This window comes from Macaca thibetana, chromosome 2 (genome assembly GCF_024542745.1).
Source record: "Macaca thibetana thibetana isolate TM-01 chromosome 2, ASM2454274v1, whole genome shotgun sequence".
NCBI classification, from domain to species: Eukaryota; Metazoa; Chordata; class Mammalia; order Primates; family Cercopithecidae; genus Macaca; species Macaca thibetana.
The window spans coordinates 149,642,244-149,659,049 of record NC_065579.1 but is presented as its reverse complement, the minus strand read 5'-3'; the positions used below and the strand labels follow the sequence as shown (position 1 = coordinate 149,659,049).

Below are 16,806 nucleotides of genomic sequence, written 5' to 3'. Positions count from 1 at the left end.
TTCCTTGTGGACAAAGGACAGACAGAACTCAAAGTCATCCCTCTGAGGCTCACCTGAGACAAATGAATACCTGATTGCTCCCTCTGGACTATTGTTTATGTAAAAATGCAGATTCACTGAGCCAGACTAAATTGTGTATTCAGTGGAAGGCTGATCAAAAGAATGCAGCCTTTTGTCTCTTATCTACTTCTAACCTGGAAGCCCCCACTTCATGTTGTCCCGCCTTACAAAACCGAACCAATTTACATCTTACACATATTGATTGATGTCTTATGTCTCCCTAAAATGTATAAAAGAAAACTGTACCCCCAACCACCTTGGGTACATATTGTCAGGACTTTCCGTCACTGGCACATCCTTAACCTTGGCGAAATAAACTTTCCAAATTTAATGAGACTGGTCTCTGATATTTTGGGTTAACGTATTCTATAATATCCTCATGTTTGTTTTGATGTAAAATGCTTGTCCCTAAATATTTTATAGGAGCTGTCCTGGGTTTATCTCAGAGCTACCTGTCTCTCAGGTCAGTGGCCTTGGAGCTACTCTTATCCCAGTTTGAGAGGCAGTGATTATAAATAATGGGGCCAGCACGTTGGCTCAAGTCTAATTCCAGCACTTTGGGAGACCCAGACAGGTGGATAGCTTGAGGCCAAAGTTCAAGACGAGCCTAGCTAAACATGGCAAAACCCTGTCACTTTTAAAAATACAAAAATTAGCTGGGCATGGTGGCGGGTGCCTGTAATCCCAGCTACTCTGGAGGCTGAGGCCTGAGAATCGCTTGAACCCAGGAGGTAGAGGTTGCAGTGAGCCAAGATAGCACCGCTGCACTCCACTCCAGCCTGGGTGACAGAGCGAGACTCTGTCTCAGTCAATCAATCAGTCAGTCAGTGCTCTGAAAGAGCTTGAGCTATGAGATGTTGTGTGCCAAGTGGTGATTTTAAAAGATTTGTCTGTCAGGGGAGTGTAGGATGGATTAGATGGAAGGGGAGTGGAGTCCTGGAAACTGGGTAAATATTGCATTAATAACTACAATAAAAATTAGCATTTATCTAGCATTCTTTAAGCCTAGGCTCTGTGGAGCAGCAGATCCTCTGTGTGTCACCTTCCTTCTTTCAACTCCAGTGCTTTACAAACTGTTGAAATATCAGTTTGATCTGTCTCAGACTCAAATCCAGCACAGACCGCCACTTACCTAAACCGCACTTGGAAAGTTTTGCAATCAAACCTTCCCCTGGTTCCCTTCTTACCAGCCCCTGTCCTATACCACCTGGGTGGATTCCTGAGTCCCCTAACTTGCCCAGACCTGCCATAAGCTCTAAATCCTGAGTGATCCAGTCTCCAATATCTTAAAACTGGTTTGGAGATGCCTTTTCTCTGAGCTTTTGCTTTCTGGTTTATGCTTTTTTTCTTGTCCCTTCTTCTTCTTCTTTCTTTTTTTTTTTTTTTTTTTTTTTTTTTGATTTTAATTAAGCTGGAGAGTGGAGATGACCTTCAAATGCTTTAACTTTTGTCTACTCATTAAATTCAGTATGCACTGATTGCTCACCTCAAGGCAAAACTTCCCCACAGCCACTGGAACAGTTTCCTTTGTGGGCTACTTCTGGAACATTCCATGTCTGATCACTGCTAAGCTTCTGGACCCAAAGGAGGCTGCTGGTTTTGGATCGGTTTGACTATGGGGTTTGAGCATGGATAACCCAGAGAAATTTTATGTTTCTTTTTGTTAGTTTTAAACTATGATGAGTTCAAGAATTAAATATAGACTTACCATATGACCCAACAACTCCAGTTCTGTGTATATCCTCCAAAAAATTGAAAGCAGGGACTCAAACAGATACCTGTACACCAAGGTTCATAGCAGCATTATTCACAATAGCTAAAAGGTGGAAACTACCCAAGTGTCCATCAACAGATGAACAGAAGATAGGATGTAGTAGGTACATATAGTGGACTATTATCAGCCTTTAAAAGGAATGAAGGCCTTTGCAGTGGCTCATGGGTGTAATCCTAGAACTTTGGGAGGCTGGGACGGGACAACTGCTGGAGGCCAGGAGTTCAAGACCAGCCTGAGCAACATAGGGAGGCTGAGGAGGCAGAATCATTTGAGCCCTCGAGTTGGAGGCCTGTAGCTGGAGGTTAAAGCGAGCTGTGCAACAGAGTGCATAGCTGCCTCAAAAAAAAAAAAAAAAAAAAAAAAAGGGAATGAAATTCTGACATTCTGACATGCAGCTGGGAGCAGTGGCTCACGCCTATAATCCCAACACTTTGGGAGACCAAGGCAGGAGGATTGCTTGAGCTCAGGGTTTGAGACCAGCCTGGGTAACATGGTGAAACCCCATCTCTATAAAAAATACAAAAATTAGCTGGGTGTGGTGGCATGCCTGTAGTCCCAGCTACTTGGGAGGCTGAGGTGGATCACCTGAGCCTGGGGAAGTTGGGGCTGCCGTAAGCCATGATTGCACCACTGCACTCCAGCTTGGGAGACAGAGTGAGGCCCTGTCTCAAAAAAAGAAGGAAGGGAGGGAGAGAGGAAGTGAGGAAGGGAGGGAAAGAAATCCTATTATACGACAGCATGGGTAAATTTTGAAAACATGCTAAGTGAAATAGGCCATATAGAAAAGGACAAAATATTGTATGATTCCACTTAGATGAAGTACATAGAATGAAAAATTCAGAGACATAAAGTAGAATAGAGGTTACCAGGCCCTAGAGGGAGAGGAGAATTGAGAGTATTAATTAAATTAATGTGTAAATACTTTCAGTTTGGTCTTGAACTCCTGACCCCAAGTGATCTGCCTGCCTCAGCCTCCCAAAGTGGTGGGATTACAGGAGTGAGCCAACATGCCTGGCCTTAGTTTGGGATAATGGAAAAGTTCAGGAGATAGATGGTAGTAATAATTGCAAAACATGGTGAACGTACTTAATGCCACTGAATGGTAAACTTAAAAATGGTTAAAATGGGCCAGGTGTGGTCGCTCACACCTATAATGCCAGCACTTTGGGAGGTGGAGAAGTGTGGATTGCTTGAGCCCAGGAGTTTGAGACCAGCCTGGGCAACATGGTGAAATCCCGCCTCTATTAAAAAAAAAAAAAAATTAGCATTGTGGCATGTGCCTGTAGTCCCAGCTAGCTACTCAGGAGGCTGAGGTGGGAGGATCGCTTGAGCCCCGGAGGTCGAGGCTGCAGTGAGCCATGATTGTGCCACTGCACTCCAGCCTGGGTAATAGAGGAAGTCTCTGTTTAAAAAAAAAAAAAAAAGTTAAAATGGTAAATTTTATGTTACGTCTATTTTAGCCCTAAAAATAAACAAACAAAAAACTTAAAAATCAGATTTGTTAAGTTTTCTATTTCACAATTCAGATTTACCCACACCCAAAGTGACTTTTTATATTGGGCAATTCAATTTGTAATCCAGGTCAGAAATATTTTACTGAGGCATACCTGTAATTTAACATGCAGGGAGAAAAAGAGTTCAGGGGCAGAACAACAACTACCCTACGCTATATCCCTTAGTTTAGGTAAGGCACTTAATTTACTCTGCTTTTAGTCACGGCTAGGATTTGCCACACTGCAAGAAATGAGTGACTCTGGTGACAGAGTATTACAAAATTCTTTTGTAGAGATTGATAGGCCTATGACACATGTATACAATTTTCTTTAATGTTAAGATTAACTTTTTAGGCTGAACATGGTGGTGGCTCACACTTGTAATCCCAGCACTTTGGGAGGCCAAGGCAGGAGGATCACCTGAGGTCAGGAGTTCGAGACCAGCCTGGCCAACATGGTGAAAACCCATCTCTACTAAAAATACAAAAATTAGCCGGATGTGGTGGCGTGCTCCTGTAATCCTAGCCACTCAGGAGGCTGAGGTATGATAGTTGCTTGAATCTAGGAGGTGAAGGTTGCAGTGAGCCAAGATGGTGCCCCTGCACTCCAGCCTGGATGACAGAGAGATACTTTGTCTCAAAATAAAATTAAATTAAAATGATTAACTTTTTATTTTAAAAATACCAAATTATATTCCTTTTTGTAGGAAAATGCTCTGCCAAAGTTTTTCTTTCCCTGTCCACCATGGTCCTGGTTAGGAAAAAGTAATCCCTGTGCCACAGCCAATGCGAGACTACTGAGGGCAGACCCAAAAATGACACCTAGATGATGGATGAACATGGGAGACAAGCAGATGACAAGCCCCGGGGCACACTGGGTTCCCTGTTAGTGAAAATAGCCTATTATAGTAACTGGCATATATTAGATCTCTGTAATTTTTGTTTGATGGCTTATTTTTAGGTTCAACATGTGAATAGTGGTCATTGCCAAGTGTAAGGGGGGGTGGAATTTCACGTTGAGAGACAGTACCAAACAAGTCTCGACAGAAATTTTCAACATAGGGATAGGTGTTTCTCTTTGGTGGTGTTGCTTTTAATGTGCAAATGTAGCTGTAAGTCATAGAAATGTATTTCTCTGAAGCTGTTAAGAAGCCCACACAAGCGCTTAATTACCAATTCTGAAAATACTTATTAATTATTACATCTTTCTGAGGGCAACTTTTCAAAGGTTAACTCTGAAAATACTTTTTAATTATATATTCCAGAGGAAATATATATTTTACAGCTTTCATGAACTATGTTCAAACAAATCCATTAATGAAATTATAGTAAAAGTTGTGATACTTTTCAATTAAGTTTGCCATGCTTGTTTTATTTTTATTTTTTCACATAGGACATTGCTTATGTAAAATTTTCTTTAAGATTATCAGTAGAGCTTAGACCTGGAGGAAACTCTCCTGGATTCTTTCTCTAAATGCCTCCTTTTCACTGGAGCAAAGCAATCACAGTGCGTTCTTCTTCTCCTGGATGTTTTCTCATATCACCTAAAGGGCATAGATTCCTTTCCAGTTATTTCAGTAAAAAGTAGAAAGAATGAATACAAATATACATAAACACACACACACTATATTTTAAACCAATCATGTTTAGAGACTTCTTGAGTAAATGCCAGTAATAAGGGAGTAGGCAGGAGATGGAGAAGAGACACAGAACAGGTACGATCTACCCCAGGGGTGTCCAATCTTTTAACTTCCCTGGGCCACATTGGAAGAAGAAGTCTTGGGCCACACATAAAATACACTAACACGAATGATAGCTGATTAGCTTAAAAAAAATTCCCCCCCAAATCTTACAATGTTTTAGGAAAGTTTACGAATTTGTGTTGGGCCACATTCAAAACCATCCTGGGCTTTTTACAGGTGTGAACCATCATGCCTCTCACCTTTACCTTGTCTTAGGTATACCAGTGGCCTTTAAAACAATGCTTAGCTAGCAGTTCAGCAGCCTTTCAAAAGATGGGACAAGCTTCCGGACCCCTACCCTTCTTGGGGTGTCATGTTTGGGGCTGGAGTGGGGAATGGAGGCTGAACAGCTGCTCAAGGACCAGGTACACAAGAAGCCATGGCTCAGCCATCAGCCACCAGCCCAGGACCCAGCTTTTGCCTGTTTGCAGCAGCTGATGACCCTTTTGTAGAATATGGCCCCTCATATTCAATTGCTAGTGGAGGAAAATGAGAAATCTGGGCCCAGGATCAGAAGAATTGAGTTCCAGTCCTCATTGCCATCAACTAGCTGAGCAACCGTGCAACTGCCTGCCACCCTCCGGACCTCAGTGTGCTCATCTGGAAAGTGAAGGGCCTGGTTCCTGCCAGAGCTGGCTCTATAATTACCACTTGCAAAGCCAAATGTGTTCCGCACTTGGCAGCAGGCTCTACTTTACATAACCTGATCTACCGACTAAAAATTATTCTACAAAAAAGCACTGCTCTTACATAGAGGATGGAATGCCTGTTTGAACATGTTCTTTATGTGGGAAGACTATGAGGGCCTGTCTTATGGGTGGACTCTCAAAATGATCACCTCTCCTCTTTAAGGGATGTCCACATTACATTAATATTTTAGCATTAAATGACAGAGAGGTAGGCAATGCAGTCGGACTGCCTGGCGCAAGTCCTGGCTGTGTCACTTCCTAGTTATATGACTGCAAACTAGTTACTTGCCTCTATTTCTCCTAATATTGAACAGGCATAAAAATAGTACCCACTTCATAATTATCGTGAGAATTAAAGGGGTTAATATGTGTGAGGCACAATAATTGTGCCTGGCATATAGGGAGTACTTCATAATATATTAAATATTGTTATAGTTGTTGATTTTCAAACTGGTTCTCTCATCTGGAAGTAGCAAAGAATTATTGGCCCACATGTCATGATTGTGGCCTCAGGAAAAATGTTACCAGGCCTGCGGAAATTATGAGGCCTTTCATGGTTTGCCCCAGGCTTCTGTCTTTGAACAACAGCACCATATTTCACAGCCCTGAGGTTGAGAAGAACACCCCCATATGTCTTCCAGGGCTCTCCCCAACCTAATCTCCAACCTTGCTTTTTGCACTGTGGATTGCCAATTAATGGCAAACTGGAATTCTCGGAGAACCTTCAAGGAAAACCCAGGCAGATCTTGCTCACCTCACCTCCCACGGGTGGCATTTCGTTTTTTATTTAACTGAAGAATTTTTCAGTGAAAATGGATTTATCTCCTTTTAAATTTTGTACAATCACCACTAAATAAAACGTTGATTTCTCTGAACAACTGTACCAAATTTTATGCACCATTAATATGACATTAACATTACTTATGGTTATTATAAGAGCAATAAAGAGGACAATATATGATCTCTAATGATTCAGTAAAAATGATGCAAATATCTCAAGAGCAAACAGCGTAACATTCATTTTTCCCTAGCACAAGATCAAGGAATAAAGAGACCAAGGAAAAGTCCAAAAAGAAATTTAGAAATGGTGCATTAAAAGTTAATGATTTCAAGGCCAGGTGAGGTGGCTCACGCCTGTAATCCCAGCACTTTGCGAGGCCAAGGCGGTCGGATCATGTGAGGTCAGGGGTTCAAGACCAGCTTGGCCAACATGGCAAAACCCCATCTCTACTGAAAATACAGAATTAGTCGGGCATGGTGGTGCGCACCTGTAATCCCAGCTATTCGGGAGACTGAGGCAGGAGAATCGCTTGAGCCCAGGAGGCAGAGGTTGCAGTGAGTCGAGATCTCGCCACTGCACTCCAGCCTGGGTGACAGGGTGAGGCTCTGTCTCGATAAGAAAAAATAATAAAATTAAAGTTAATGATTTCAAAAAAGCCTTTTAAAAGCACCGCCCCGCCGGAAGTTGAGTTTTCTGCAAGCCATAGGAGACAGCGCCACCTACCGGCCCCGAGATTTGCCCAGCTCTAGAAAGGGGCGGGAGGACAGGGTGGGTTTGGGGGCAAAATGGCACAAAAGAGTTCAGTCTCAAGCGGTTTTGGTGTTGATGCAATCTGGATGCCTGGTCACCTTCTCTATAAAGAGACTTGGAGCTTACTGAGGCTTCTTGTCCACAATGCGACTCTTGGTTTCTAGACTCTCGGGGAAAGAATGGGAAATGATGTGATGTGACCTCGAGCTGGACCATCATTAGCCAACTCAGTGACCTGAAACGGTGCTTCTCAAACTCCACCGCACATTCGAAGCACCTGGGAGCACGGGCGTGGCGGGTGGCTCCTGGAATCCCAGCTACTCAGGAGGCTGAGGGGAAATGGCTTGAGGCCAGGGGTTAGAGGCTGCTGTGAGCCACGATTGTGCCACTGCACTCCAGCCTGGGTGTCGGAGAGGGAGAGGGAGAGGTGGAGGGGGAGGGGGAGGGGAAGGGAGAGGGGGAGGGGGAGGGGAAGGGAGAGGGGGAGGGGGAGGGGAAGGGGGAGGGGGAGGGGAGGGGAGGGGAGGGGAAGGGGGGGAGGGAGGGGGAGGGGAGGGGGAGGGGGAGGGGGAGGGGGGAGGGGGAGGGGGAGGGGGAGGGGGAGGGGGACGGGGAGGGGGAGGGAGAGGATCATGCAGGTAAGAGTTTAAATACTCCTGAGACTCAGGTCTGCCCTAGCCTGATGAAGTGCTCTGGAATGGGACCCAGGCATCAGTGACTTTTATACCTCCTCAGGGGATCCCAATGTGAAGCTAAGACCTGCTGCTGTCAAGGCAGCGGGCCATCCCATGCTGTTTCACCCAAAGCTGACCTCAGAGGACCTTCAGTCTAATGCGGAGAGCCAGCAGTGTGACATGTTCGTTTTCTCATCCTGTCTTAGGGCTGTGCCTAGAAGGTGTCCTCAAGGTTGGAGATGGCTCTACATAATAACTCACTCCCCACTTAAAAAATAAAAATAAAAAGAACTGGTTATAGGACCAGTTGGGACATGAAGGAGGCAATTCTACTTGAGAGTGCTGGTGGAAGAAAGGAAGAATTAGGAAAAGCTAGCCAGAGGAGATAATGGTTTAGTTGATCTAGACAGATGGAAGTATTTATTAGGTGCCATGGTCTAAATGTTTAGGTATCTTCAAGACTCGCGTATTAAATCCTAAAGCCTGATATGATGCTATTAGAAGGTGGGACCTTTGGTAAGTTATTAGGTCATGGGGGTGGAGCCCTCATGGATGGGATTAATATCCTTATAAAAGAGACCCCAGGCCGGGTTCAGCGGCTCACGCCTGTAATCCCAGCACTTTGGGATGCCGAGGCGGGCGGATCCACAAGGTCAGGAGATGGAGACCATCCTGGCTAACAGGGTGAAACCTCATCTCTACTAAAAATAAAAAATTAGCTGGGCATGATGGCGGGCACTGGTAGTCACAGCTACTCAGGATGCTGAGGCAGGAGAATTGCTTGAACCCCAGGGGCAGAGCTTGCAGTAAGCCAAGATCGTGCCACTGCACTCCAGCCTGGGCAACAGAGCGAGACTCCATCTAAAACAAAACAAAACAAAACCCAGAGAGATCTCTTGCCCCTTCCAACACGTGAGGTTGCAGTGAAAAGATGAGGAACTGGGTCCTCACCAGACACCAAATTGGCTGACACCTTGATCTTGGACTTCCCAGCCTCCAGAACTGTGAGAAATAACTTATGTTGTTTGTAAGCCACTCAGTCTGTAGTAGTTCATAAGAGCAGCTCGAACAGATTAAGACATTAGGTAGTTGAAGGAAATGGGCATTCCCAAATGGGAAAGCAGCATGAGGGAAAGCATGAGCAAAGGAATGGAGGCATGAAGAGATGGTTTGTTGGCTGGGCACAATGGCTCATGTCTGTAATCTCAGCACTTTGGGAGGCCAAGGCAGGTGGATTGCTTGAGCTCACGAATTCAAGACTAGCCTGGTGACATGGCAAAAGCTCATCTCTACAAAAACCCAGAAATTAGCCAGGTGTGGTGGCATGTGCCTGTAGTCCCAGCTACTCAGGAGGCTGAGGTGGGAGGATGGCTTAAGCCTGGGAGGCAGTTTGCAATGAGCCAAGATGGCACCACTGCACTCCAGGCTGGGCGACAGAGCCAGATCTTGTCTCAAAAAAAAAAAAAAAAAAAAAAAAAAAAAATTAATTAAAGAGGTGGTGTGTTTAGGAAACAGCAGGTGTGGCCAAAGTGTTAGTGCACCATAGGGAGGGGCATGAGGCAAAGCCAGCACAATCAGCGGCAGTAACCGGATATCTAGAAGTGCCATGCCACCAGGAGTCTTTTATTCTATGAGCTCTATTTCTCAGTGAACGATCCCTGAAAGCTTAAGCAAGGGAGTGTCACAATCAGGTATGCATCATAGAAAGTTCACTGTGACAGCCCTCCAAGATGGCAGGACGATTAGTAAGGAAACCTTTGCAATGGTACCAGCAGGCAGAAACAAATGAATTATAGGTCATGTTGCACAATAATAAAAAAGAACTTTTTGAATGCAAATGCAAAAGTCATTTTCATAAACATTATACATATGCATGTTTAGGAGATTATTTTTATTCAAACAATAGCAATGGAAGTCTTTGAAGAATGGCCCAGAAAGCCCAGAATTAGTACGGCTCAGGACCTTTGAGAATTGAAAGGAGCTGGCATGCTCTGGTTCAAAGGGGGATCAGGAAGGGGGAAAGGCCTCTTTAGAAATAAGGTTCCAATAGCCTTCCGCCAGTACTGAATCCAGAACAATATTTAAATATAAAGGGGGTAATATGCAGGTCAGAAATAGAGTCCGTGATGACAAATTACAGTGGCCAGCCAATTTTGAGTTCTGCCTGCATTAACTCCGCTGCTGTTAACTGATTGGTTTATGGCTGATTTCTTTAGTGGGGCATTAATAGCTCACAAGAGTATGTTTCTTGTATGTGATTCACCACTTAGCCATGAGAATACAAGAATAAACATAAGTGGTATCAGTGAGGATTTTTTTGACTGCAAATAACAGGAAAAAACTACTCAAATTGGCCTTGTAGCTGAGGAAAGGCCAGAGCCTTCAGGTATGGTTTGATCAAGGTGCCAGGTCCATTTCTCTCTGGGTCTGTCCGCTCTTCGCCTGTGTGTGTGTCAGCTTTGTCCCCAGCAAAACAGAAGCAGTTTAAGACCTCACACCCTCAAGCTCACTTTTCAGAAGAAGAAAGTTTCTCTTTCTCCAAACTTCCTACCAAAGTTTAGGCTTTATTCTAATTGTATCCACTTATGCCACATGTTCACTTTTAGGACAATTACTGTGGCAAGGAGGCATGGGATTTCACTGATTGGCTTGAGTCCACTAGGGCCAACCTCTGTAGCTGGGAGCAGGATCAGCCCCACCCAAAATGCTTGACCGTTTCATCATGGGGTAGGAGTGGGATGTGCACGGGAGAAGCAAATGTCTCCTGTCCAGTAGAATGTTACCTTGGGTAATCCAATAACCCCTAATAAGGACAGCAGATGTCAATCACTCCCATTTACCATGTATCATGTTTGTTATTTAAAATGAGACTAACTGCTGTGTGCATCATCAAAACCCCCAAACTTAGCCTGGGCAACATAGTGAGACCCTGTCTCTACCAAAAAAAAAAAAAATTAGCTGGGCATGATAGCATACTCCTGTAGCCCCACCTACTCAGGAGGCTGATGTATGAGGATTGTTTGAACCCAGGAGTTTGAGGCTACAGTGAGTCATGTTCATACTACTGCACTACAGCTTGGGTGACAGAGCGAGACCGTGTCCCAAAAAAAAAAAAAAAAAAAAAAAAAAAAAAAGCCCCAAACACAAGAAAGGACACCATCTGACAAAGGCACTTTATTGCTTTACCATTCACAATTAACAGTCAAGAACAAATAATAATAACAAATAAAATAACTTTTAAGAGGACAAGACATTAGAAATAAAAAGGACACTAATAACATTTGTAAAAGCTTGTGCTGGATATGGTTGCCCCCATTCGTGTGTGTGTGTGTGTGTGGCTGTATGTGTTGGTGGCCACAGCTAAGCCTCTGTCACCAGGGAAGGCTGAGGCTCCAAAGGCACACCTCAGGAACCTATACCCCGAGGCTGGGTGGCTGGACCCCTGAGCTTAAGCTCCCTCTCGCACCCTTCGCCGGACAGCATGTCTCCAATTTCAAACTGACCTAAGGCTCTTACTCCTGGGTTTTTTGTTTTTACATCTTCTCCCAGCCAGTCTTTGGAAGGGCATGATTAGAGAAGTGCTCCTTTGCTGATGGAGGAGGGGACCTAAGGAAGAAGGTGGATCTCAGGTGCCTCCTCTCTAATTCATCCTCCCCGCCCAGTTTCCTTTGCCTCTCTTCCTTCTACCCCGTCATGTTTTTTTACGCTCTGCCCCTTCTGCCTCTTAGCATTTCAAAAACTGTAGAGTGTACCCCATAGTGGGCATTTTTAGTCTAGGCCTTCTAATTAGCATCAGAAAGTTCCTGGATTCCCAGTCGCCTCCTGAAAAAGCTGAGAGATATGTCTCCTTCCAGGCTTCTTGGGTGAGGCTCGGTTGCAAGCTCTGAGCTGTTCAAAGGTTGCCAAAATCCCTCCAATAGAAGCAGTATCCCTATTCTGATGGGTCAGAGAGTGAGCTTGTGACCCTTGAAAGATGGTGAGTATCTCTTCTCATCTCCTCGGACCTCCACAGTTGATGCATATGTTTCCCAGGGGAATTAGGTCGTTTATTTCAACTCAAGAGCAATGTTCAGCAAGCAATGCTGGGGAGTTTTCCTCTACACTGGAAATGATTCTTGTTGCCCTACCAGGAAAGAAAATTTAAAAAACAACCCTAACCATTGTCTCAGTACTTTGTACTGATCGAAGAAAACCACCTCTCTGACAAGCATCTAATAGCATCTACTACATTTAGTGTCATAGACTCTCATTTTGCAAGCGAGCTGGATTCATTGCAAACATCCACCACTTCCATTCAGAGAGGCAGGCAAATGTCAGATGGAAGAAAAACCCTGGAGGCCAGATCTTTACTAGTGCTCACTTCTCCATCAGTCTTTCTAAATGTTCTGAATAATAGCTTGTACATTGTTTGGGGGCCATGGCGGGTTCCACATTCTTATGATTCTAGACAGAAAGAGAGAGGGAGAGATAATACTCTTAGAAAATACTCCAACAGAAACATATGAGATCATTTAGATCTGTAAATTATTAATATTACTTTCATTATTTGTCTTCTTCAGCTTTCTCCCACATTCTCTCTATCGTTTCTCTCATGTCTCTTCCATTCCCCATCTCTTCCCCAGCTCCCTTTCTCCTCTTCCTTCACCATCTTCCTTCTTTCCATCTCAGTCTCCTGTCACTCTTCCTCCAAAAGTCTCGTACAGGCTTCCTCCTTTCAACATTTCATTCAATCACACTAAGCAGTGCCAGCTATGATTATCCAGTACAAACCCAGTGGGTACAAGCTATTGTCCTTGAAAGTTCTCCCTAGAGAAATACAGTATTGCCAGCCTAACTAGCCTTATCTCCTTTAAAAAAAAAAGCTATATTTTTATTATTATTATTGTTTGTAGAGATGGGGTCTCATTATTTGCCCAGGCTGGTCTCCAACTCTTGGGCTCAGGCGATTCTCCTGCCTCCGGCTCCCAAAGTGCTAGGAGTATGGGGATGAGCCAACAAGCTAAGCTCCATTTTATCCCTTTAGAAATGGACTGATGCCCAGTTCAGTGGCTCATGCCTGTAATCCCAGCACTTTGGGAGGATGAGGTGGGAGGATCACTTGAGCTCAAGTATTTGAGACCAGCCTGGGCAACATGGCAGAAACCCCCGTCTCTACAAAAAATACCAAAATTAGCCGGGCATGGTGGCATGTGCCTGTAGTCCCATCTACTTGGGAGGCTGAGGTAGGAGGATCACTTGAGCCCGGGATGTTGAGGCTGCAGTGAGCCAAGATCATACCACTGGTCTCAAGTCTGGGTGACAGAGTGAGACCCTGTCTCAAAACAATAACAACAACAACAACAAATAGAACTAAAAAAATAGATTGAGTTGCCTTGAGATCAAGCAGCAGGGAAAGAGAGCATTGCCTTTACACAGCCTGGTGAAAAGGATCCCACAGAACTATGTTTACATCCAATGTCCTTCCCTGGTCCTGCCGGAGGACCTAGGTCTTTAAACAGCCTGAGAAGTATCATCATGATCTCTGGAGTCATATTCATGGAAGTTGGTAATCTAAAGGACCTTTGAGGTATCTAAATTAAGCTGCCCTTTTTACAGATGAGAAAAGCAAAGGCCAGGGAAATTAAGTGATGTGTCTGAAATCACATAGATGCTCAGAGTTACAACAGCAGAGAACTCCCTTTTTGATCTCTCTCTCTTTCAGTTAAGAAAAAGAAAAAGAAAGCCTGCAGGGCAGCCAAGGATTGAAGATCCAACAACCAGGTCTCTGCTCTGCCCTGGTGCATTCAGTCCCAAAAGCAGGAGCGAAAGCCCACTGACTCACCTAATAGTCAGGGCGGGGCACGTTGCTCTGGCTTACATAGGGATTTTGCATCCGGCTGTCTCTGGAGGCCGCTATCCTGACCTTAGGAAAGATGCTCCCTTCTGCTCCAACATTGGTGAAGCCTGTCGACTGCAGTTTTAGATTTTGAAAGTCTTTGTCAATCAAGTTCTCTTCTTCAATATCCTTCTTTTTGTTATTTGATCTGTAATCAGTAAGAGGAATTAGGATTTGACAATGACAGAAAGTTTCTTGAAGTAAATGTTAACATTCTTTTTAAAAATATTTTCAAATTCTGAAATAATTTCACATTTATTTGTAAGTTACAAAATACATATATTACAGTGTTCTCACACACTTATCACCCAGATCCCCCAATTATTAACATTTCTGAACCAATTAAGAATAAGTTGCATAACCAAAGAACACCAACGGTTTTTTTATGAAAGAATAAGTTGCAGACTTGATGCCCCACTAAGAATGAAATAAAACACTTCATTATTTTCTTCAGTGTAGGTTCCCTAAGTTTAAGCTCATGAGCTCTGAGTATCTACAAAACCTGGACTTCAATGCTGATCCAACATAACCATCTAATTCCACTGGCCTCATTCATATTTTGCTCATAATATTATTATTCTTAAGTGTGCTTTTGAATTATTTCTGGAAATGATAATAGAGGTCAAAGAGAAAAGATAATTTGTGATACAGCATTTCATTCAAGCAAAGTCAACATCTAAGAATCACCTCGGTGGGTAAAATGAGTAAAATAAGTTCAAAGACGTGAAAAGAGGCTGGGCTTGGTAGCTTACCTCTGTAATCCCAACACTTTGGGAGGCCGCAGTGGGCAGATCACTTGAGGCCAGGAGTTCGAGATCAGCCTGGCTAACATGGTGAAACCTCATCTCCATTAAAAATACAAAAATTAACCAGGCACAGTGGCACGTGCCTCTAGTCCCAGTTGCTCGGGAGGCTGAGGCAGGAGAATCGCTTGAACCTGGGAGGTGGAGGTTGCAATGAGCCAAGATCATGCCACTGTACTCCAGCCTGGGTGACAGACCAAGACTCTGTCTTAAGAAAAAAAAAAAAAAACAAGAACAAAATATTTCAGGAACCTAAAATCTGTTTATCCTCTCACATTGTAGTGGAAAACTACTTATTTTGCCAAAATATAAGACATGAACTAAATGTTAGAAAACAGTAGCTTTAAAAAATCAAAGTGTCCCAGCACTTTGGGAGGCCGAGGCTGGCGGATCACGAGGTCAGGAGATCGAGATCACAGTGAAACCCCGTCTCTACTAAAAATACAAAAAATTAGCCGGGCGCAGTGGTGGGCGCCTGTAGTCCCAGCTACTCGGGAGGCTGAGCCAGGAGAATGGCGTGAACCCGGGAGGTGGAGCTTGCAGTGAGCCGAGATCGCGCCACTGCACTCCAGCCTGGGCCACAGAACTAGACTCCGTCTCAAAAAAAAAAAAAAAAAAAAAAAAAAAAAATATTCAAAGTGGATCCCCAGTTGGCACATGTAGAATGGGAAAGAGATCACAGCATTTGCCTCCCTGTTAATGGGAAGACCTTTAGTCTATCTGAATATCTGTTGAATGAATGAACTCTACTGCCCTTTCCGTAAGAGAAGAGACCTTAAGGCACCAAGCTGAGAAATAGCCTTGCAGAGATAACACATGTGTGTTTGTGTGTGTGCGTGTGTGACAGGGTCTTGCTCTGTCACCCAGGCTGGAGTGCAGTGGGGCAATCTTGGCTCACCGCAGCCTCCGCCTCCCAGTTCAAGGGATTCTCCTGCCTCAGCCTCCTGAGTAGCAGGATTACAGGGGTGCCACCACCATGTCCGGCTAACGAAATAACCTTTCTTAAAAAAAGTTTTAAAAAACCCAGGGGTTCAGTTGAGGTTGATTTTAGACCATCTGTAGCAGAGTCCTGGACAGGGAAGTGACGTGATGAAAACTGTATTTCACAACTTCAGTGGAGTTAAATACTATTACATTAACAAAGAGTTTTTTTTTTTTTTGAGATGGAGTCTCGCTCTGTCGCCCAGGCTGGAGTGCAGTGGCGCGATCTCGGCTCACTGCAAGCTCCGCCTCCCGGGTTCACGCCATTCTCCTGCCTCAGCCTCCCGAGTAGCTGAGACTACAGGCGCCCACAACCGCGCCCGGCTAATTTTTTGTATTTTTAGTAAAGACGGGCTTTCACCGTGGTCTCGATCTCCTGACCTTGTGATCCGCCCGCCTCAGCCTCCCAAAGTGCTGGGATTACAGGCGTGAGCCACCGCGCCCGGCAACAAAGAGTTTTTAATGACATAAGGAAATGGTTGCTATGTCATCTTACAGTGTTAAACCAAAAAAAAACCTCAATCCAAAATTTTAAAAACACAAAAGATACAAAATTATGTATATAATATTATTTTAAAAGATAGAAATAAATCTGGAAGGTTACATCTCAAAATGTTAGTTGCCTCAGCGTGGTGGGTTTTGTGTGATTTTTAAATTCCGCCCCTTTACCCACTTCTCTATTTTCTTGATTTTGTTCCATGATCATGCTATTGCTTATATAATAAGAAGAAAACTAAGGTAAGGAAAAAACGTTAGTGGTATTAGAAAGGCCTCTCCTTTTCTCCCTTCTCTTGCCCAGGAGAGGATGAATGTGTTTGGAAACTAGAGAGTGTCATGCTGGTGGTGCTGTGCCACAGGAAAAGGCCACTTCTGGCAGGTGTGGTGGCTCATGACAGGCTCATGCCAGTAATCCCAGCACTCTGGGAGGCCGAGGTGGGAGGATGGTTTGAATCCAGGGGTTTGAGAACAACATGGGCAACAGAGTGAGGCCCCCATCTCTCTATTAAAAAAAAAAGAATTAAAAAGGACACTTTCATCGCATACCTTGCTGTGATGATCAATGCAATTATCATGCTGAGAATGACAACGCCAGCGATGGTGCCCACAATAGTGAGGATCAGCTGAAATTCTGAAAGGGAGAAGAAAATAAGAACAGTCTCCAGCAAGCCGGCCCCCAACTGTCTA

The 16,806-nt window shown here is 44.1% G+C and overlaps 1 protein-coding gene and 1 long non-coding RNA gene across 2 annotated transcripts in view; one reads left to right on the top strand and one right to left on the bottom strand.

Annotated features, from left to right (window-relative positions):
• The window catches only part of LOC126949190 (uncharacterized), an 80,797-nt gene that overhangs the window by 3,250 nt on the left and 60,741 nt on the right, over positions 1 to 16,806 (top strand). The window lies entirely within an intron of this gene.
• Positions 11,117 to 16,806, bottom strand: part of MUC13 (mucin 13, cell surface associated) — a 31,317-nt gene continuing 25,627 nt past the window's right edge. Inside the window, exons 10-12 of the mRNA XM_050781813.1 lie at positions 16,666 to 16,750; positions 13,784 to 13,985; positions 11,117 to 12,405 (exon numbers count right to left, since the gene is read on the bottom strand). Coding sequence (XP_050637770.1) covers positions 13,784 to 13,985; positions 16,666 to 16,750 — 287 coding nt within the window. The 3' untranslated portion in view covers positions 11,117 to 12,405. The remainder of the gene's footprint in view (positions 12,406 to 13,783; positions 13,986 to 16,665; positions 16,751 to 16,806) is intronic.